We start from the raw sequence: 6,000 nt of genomic DNA on the forward strand, positions 1-6,000 counted from the left end.
CACAACCATGAGATGATCGCATATGAAGTGGGTCATCGACAGTTAAGTGGCCTAAGTCCTGCTGCGAAACTAATTGTAAAAGAAATGAGTGATGCTCAAGTGAAGCCTGCTAAAATATTAGCATCTGTGTTGGAGAAATTTCCTGAAGACCAGCCAAACCGAAGACACATCTACAACGTCAGACATAAATTGAGGTTTGAACGGTCAGAGGGAAGGAACCCTATACAGCAGCTTCTACACCAGGCACAAGCACGTGGTTACCTGTACTGGTTTGAATCTGATGAAGACACATCGGAGGTGACTCATTTGTTCCTTGTGCATCCTGATTGTGCTGATATGATTTCGTCTTGGCCATCTGTGATTCTGATCGATTCAACGTACAAGACAAACAAGTATAAGTTTCCACTGGTTGAGATGGTTGGGATGACTCCAACGAACCAGAACTTTTTGATTGGTTATGCAGTTATGAAGGATGAGACGGTTGCGAGTTACCGTTGGGTGTTGGAGAAGTTGAGAAATTACATCGGCCCAAGTGTTCAGCCATCGGCCATCGTCAGCGATTGTGAGGGAGGTCTCTTTGCCCCTATAGCGGAGCTGTTTCCGGAGTCGAGCCATTTACTGTGCACATGGCACATCAACAAATGCGTGAAAGTCAAAGCCTACAACCTTTTCAACAAGAACTTAGATTCAGCAGAGAGATTGGTAAATGGTAAGTGGCGGAAGATCCTGCAAGCTACCACGGAGGCAGAGTACGACCGAGCCTTGGATAACTTCAAGGATGCATACCAATGGTGCCCGGCAATCGTAGACTATGTGATGCAGCAGTGGGTGCCTCAGAGGGAAAAGTTTGTCAAATATTGGACAAACCAAGTTCTTCATTTTGGAAACACTACTACATGTAGAGTTGAGAGCGCTCATAGAGCTCTGAAGGACTGGATTGATTCTTCCACCTCTGCTCTGGATACACTGTTCGAGAGAATAAACAAGGCTATTGATACTCAGAGGAACGGCATCAAGAACTCTCTCGAGGACTCCAGCCACCCTTCAGTCATTCGTAGTGCTACCCACGTACTTCATGACATGTTCAACTCGTCGTGCTTGGATCATGAGGAACCTGAGGGGGTCGAGCGACCACGGGGCCGACAACCACGGCGGGAAAGGAGTGCGTTTGAGTACATTCGTGGTCGTGGTCGTGGTCGTGGCCGTGGTCGTACATCGTCATCAAGTGGTAGTCAAACATCTTCGTCGGTGAATATGCCCGGCACCGGTACGGTACTTTAGTTTAATTTACTTTTTAGAGTGTTTGTTTAGTTTTCTGCTAACTTGTTAATTGTGTTTTTTGATGTGTGCAACAGGCAGAATGGACATTGAACATTTTCCATATAAAGACAGGATCCCTAACATCATGATGCCGTTCCTGGACGGGTGGAATGATGTGGTTGCAGATGGTAACTGTGGATTTCGGGTTGTGGCTGATGTGTTTCAGATGGGTGAAGACAACTACGGTTTAGTGCGTCAGTTGATGTACAGTGAAATCGCCTCAAACCGAGCTGTTTATCGCCACGTGTACGGACAGGACTTGGATAGGTCTCTGCAGCGTATCCGGTGGGGAGGAGGACGTTGCGGTCAAAATCATTGGTTCGACGCGCCCCTTGATCTCTTCGCCGTTGCAAACATCTACAAGTGTGCAGTGATGCATTTCGGCCTTGGTTTGCATGGTCGAGCTTACTATCCGTGTACCACGGTTCTGCCTTGGTGTTCGCGTGAGACCGTCACCAGACCGGTAAGAGAGGTTGCTATTGGATTTCTGGGGCCGTCATACAGACATTTCATCCGACTGGACCTGTCACCCGATTTTCCGGTCCCACCGATTATACCAACGTGGTACACCATTCGTACAGCAAGCGTAGAGGGCTGGGATGCGTTATATCATGACCGGGTGCAGCAGTGGAACAATCTAGTTGCCTTTTCTATGTGACCTAATATTGCTATTGCTATGTTTTTCCCATTTATTTAATTTTCGGATTCTAATTTTCGTATTTAGTTTTCCCATTTAAATGTGAACCTGTATTTAGTTTTCGTATGCCCACTAATTACAACTTAAAATAAAAGTTATAAAAACTAAAAATATAATGTCAAATTCTAAGAACTTAAAATAATAATTATAAGAACAGATAATGTTAACTTTTACAAACAACTAGGAAAATGTTTTATAAATGCACTGCCGACATATCAATAATCTCTCTGTGACGCCCACTGCCACTGCTCAAGGGCCCGTTCCAGTTCATCAATAACAGCTCTGCCTGTTGCAGTCGTCATGTTGTCCCTCTCCTCAAAAAGTCTGTGTCCCAACTGCGTCATCTTTCCCATCCACTACACATAACAAAACACATAAAATTCAATAACGACGTATTATGAGACGTATTATATGAAAAAAAACACAACTACAAATGTTTTATGAGACGTACCGCATCCACGGCAGTGACGCAGATGATGTGCCAGATCTACTAACAAATCTACCATCTCTACCCTTACGCACGTCTACCCTACGCGTCTCATACACATCATCAAGCCTCTGACTGAATGGACCGTAATCATCATATGGTCCACTCTGATCGTCCACATCCTCATCTGCATCCTCCTCCTCCTCCTCCTCATCACCATCATCATCTTCATCATCCTCAGAATAGTGCACCCGTTCTCTACGAGCCGAGGCCGAAATACCACGGGATCTAACGTGTCTGGGCCCCGAGCTCTCCATTGAGTTCATCGTACTTCTCATAATGTCCATACTCTTCCCAGCCCCAGAACGAAAATACGATGCCTAACACAAAATAACAAAACATGTAATATGCAATATAAACATGTAATATAAACATAAAAAAAGTAATTAAAATAAATAAATAAAACAATATACATATGATGGAAAATAAATTAAAAACATTACAAAATATTAACAACCTAAAAATAAAAAAATTAATAACCTAATAAATAAATAAATAAAAAATTGGAAAAAACAAAGCAAAAAAAAAAATTACCCAAAAAAAACAAATTGGAAAAAACAAAGTGAAAAATATAAAATTATAAAAACTTAAAAAAAGAAGAACATCAAAATTTTAAAAAAAATTTATAACAAAAAAAAGGGAACATAAAATTTTTTTTAAGTAAAAAAACTAATTCAAAAAAAAAAAAAACAAGAACAATAAACAAGAACATAAAATTAAAAATTAAAAAAAAAAAAAGAGGAACATAAAATTTTTTTAAAAAAAACCAACAAAATTTAAAACAAAATAAAAAAAAAATCAGAAACATAAAATTTAAAATTAAAAAAAAGAAAAACAAATTTAAAAAAAAATCAAAAAAAAAATAATTATTTTCGAAAATTAAATTTCAAATTTAAAACCAAAAAAAATTAAAAAAAAAAATAAAAAGGCGGCGGCGCCTAGGCCAGACGCCGTGACGGTGGCGGCGGCGTCTAGCCCAGACGCCACTACCACGGCGGCAGCGCCTAGGCCAGACGCCGGTGCCGTGGTTCTGGCGCCTGGGCCAGACGCCATCGCCACCGTCACGGCGTCTGGCCTAGGCGCCGCTGCCGTGGTAGTGGCGTCTGGGCTAGACGCCGCCGCCGTGGTGGTGGCGTCTGGCCTAGGCGCCACCACCGCCTCCGACCTTTTTTTTTTAATTTTTAAACACAAAATTAATAAAAAATACCTTCTCGCCGGAAAACCGCTGTCCACCCGCCGCCTGTGCCGCCACTTCCTTGCCGGGCCGCCTCGACATCGCTCGGAAAGTTTTTTAGAGAGAGAAAGTGGAAGTAGAGAATTGAGAGAAGAAATTGTGTTTTTTACTTTGAGGGCAAAAGTGACAATTCACTCTAATTTTGTGGGCTTTATGTGGAGATTCGCGGGCGATGTTTAGCAATTGAGAAAATGAAAAACATATCTCAATTTCATTTATTTCCTTAAACATAGAAAGCAAAGATAAGATCATGATCAAGAATTACTAGGATAATATCATGTAAAATGTAAAATGAAGATGATCTTTACAGATTCATTAGGATATATTACCGTATATGAGTATAGGGCAATAATTTTTTCTTGTCAATAAATACTTGTTTTTGAGACCCCTCTTCCTCACTCACAATACAATCCACCAAACAGAGTTCAGAGTAAAAAATTTGAAAGCCACCATGGAAGCAAAAAATTGTCAAGCCTCCCTCCCAGCCAATTTGGGTTTCTTGGGGTCAGCAGTATCGCCCCCGAAGAAACGCACATTGGACAAGGGGAAGACAATTGCTTATGAGGCAATCGAGAGAAATGGCTTTAAGCCAGACCTGAACTCCTCTGAAATACCAACCCTTTCCTTGGCCATAGCATCAGAAATTTATCGTCTGGTGAAAGCCATGTTTGAGCAATTATTCCCTGAAGGTGATGCCAAACCAGAGATACCACAGAAAAAGCAAGAGTCAGGGCTACCTTTCAAATCATTTTCATACCCCAACAAAGGTGAAAAAGGAGCATCATCCAAACACCTCTCTCGTTTTGTTTGGCCTCCTGCCCCTCCACCTCCACCTCCAACTCAAAATCCCATAACCTGCAAGTTCTGTTACCTGGAATTCCGGACTACACAGGCGCTTGGTGGCCACCAAAGAGCACACAAGCAAGAGAGGGAGATACAGCGAGCAATGAAAGAAGCACAGGGAAATGCCGAAAATCCATTCCCTTATCATAGTTATGAACGTCCATGGGTACCTCTGTCTCAGGGTCCCTACAATGGAAAACAATTCCAGTATCCTACTTACCATGGAAATGACCACAGTGGATGGCAGCCAAGGCCAGTTTACTGTAACCCTGAAATGGATCTTAACCAGGCTCCATCCGAATTTCCTCAAACCCTAGATGGGTTCATGAGGCCATCCTCAATGATGCAGGCTGTTTACTGTAACCCTGAAATGGATCTTAACCAGGCTCCATCCGAATTTTCTCAAGCCCTACATGGGTTCATGAGGCCATCCTCTATGACGCAGGCTGTTGATCCTGCATACAACCCTGGGTGGCCAAGGCCTTGTGTCAATGCTCAAAATCCCATACTAAGCCCCAGAGTGGCCACATCCTTTGATCCTTCTGCTGCTCCAAACATAACTTTTTCGCAGGCAAGGCAGAATGAAGAGGGCCTTGCAAAGAAACAGTGTGTGGAATCAACATGGCTTACCTTGTCCTTTGAGAACAAGCAAAACAAAACATCAGAACTTGATCTCACCCTAAAGCTCTAATGGATATTAATTTCAGGCAAATACCCTATGTTGAGGCATACCAATTTTCCTGTAGGTGATATTGTGTCAGTTAAACTTTAGTTTGCTAAGATGTATGCCAAATTATCTTAAATTTAAATACATGTAGCCATGCGGCCCATTTAGTGTTATTACTTTGAGTCTATGGACATTAATTCAAGCCATTTCCCCCCTTTTTTTTATTGAACAAACATGTACTCAGTTGTATGTTCAGGCATACCAATCCACAGGCGATGTCTCAATTAAATTTTAGTTTGCTAAGATGTATGCCAAATCATCTTAAAATTAATACGTGTAGCCATGTGGCCATGCGGCCCATTAGTTTGCTAAGATGTATGCCAAATTATCTTAAAATTAATACATGTAGCCATGCGGCCCATTAGTTTGCTAAGATGTATGCCAAATTATCATAAAATTAATATGTGCGGCCATGCGGCCATGCAGCCCATTAGTTTGCTAAGATGTATGCCAAATTATCTTAAAATTAATACATATAGCCATGCGACCCATTAGTTTCCATTTCTTAGCTAAAGATTGATATCAAACTTATCAATCTACACGTCAGTGGATAAAAAATGATACACATGTGATATATAACACCCAAAATCAAATATTAACTTACAAGAAAAGATTATATTAATACTTCCTCCTTCCTTCGTTCTTTTTTTACTTCATTTATCATGTTTACCGATGCATAAATTTATCCTTCA

At 41.3% G+C, this 6,000-nt stretch overlaps 2 protein-coding genes across 2 annotated transcripts; one reads left to right on the forward strand and one right to left on the reverse strand.

Annotated features, from left to right (window-relative positions):
• Nucleotides 1–1,036: 1,036 nt before the first annotated feature.
• On the forward strand, nucleotides 1,037–2,039 carry LOC110711637. The gene is made up of 2 exons (XM_021890056.1): nucleotides 1,037–1,267; nucleotides 1,356–2,039. The coding sequence occupies exons 1-2, from the start codon at nucleotides 1,081–1,083 to the stop codon at nucleotides 1,976–1,978; spliced, it is 810 nt and encodes a 269-aa protein (XP_021745748.1). The 5' UTR covers nucleotides 1,037–1,080; the 3' UTR covers nucleotides 1,979–2,039.
• Nucleotides 2,040–2,130: 91 nt separating this feature from the next.
• Nucleotides 2,131–3,839, reverse strand: LOC110711638 (RNA polymerase-associated protein RTF1-like). Its single transcript, XM_021890057.1, has 3 exons — nucleotides 3,712–3,839; nucleotides 2,469–2,824; nucleotides 2,131–2,373 (listed from the first exon to the last, which is right to left on the reverse strand). The coding sequence occupies exons 1-3, from the start codon at nucleotides 3,778–3,780 to the stop codon at nucleotides 2,358–2,360; spliced, it is 441 nt and encodes a 146-aa protein (XP_021745749.1). The 5' UTR covers nucleotides 3,781–3,839; the 3' UTR covers nucleotides 2,131–2,357.
• Between the last annotated feature and the right edge of the window lie 2,161 nt (nucleotides 3,840–6,000).

The sequence above is a fragment of the Chenopodium quinoa genome, unplaced genomic scaffold (assembly GCF_001683475.1).
Source record: "Chenopodium quinoa cultivar QQ74 unplaced genomic scaffold, ASM168347v1, whole genome shotgun sequence".
NCBI classification, from domain to species: Eukaryota; Viridiplantae; Streptophyta; class Magnoliopsida; order Caryophyllales; family Amaranthaceae; genus Chenopodium; species Chenopodium quinoa.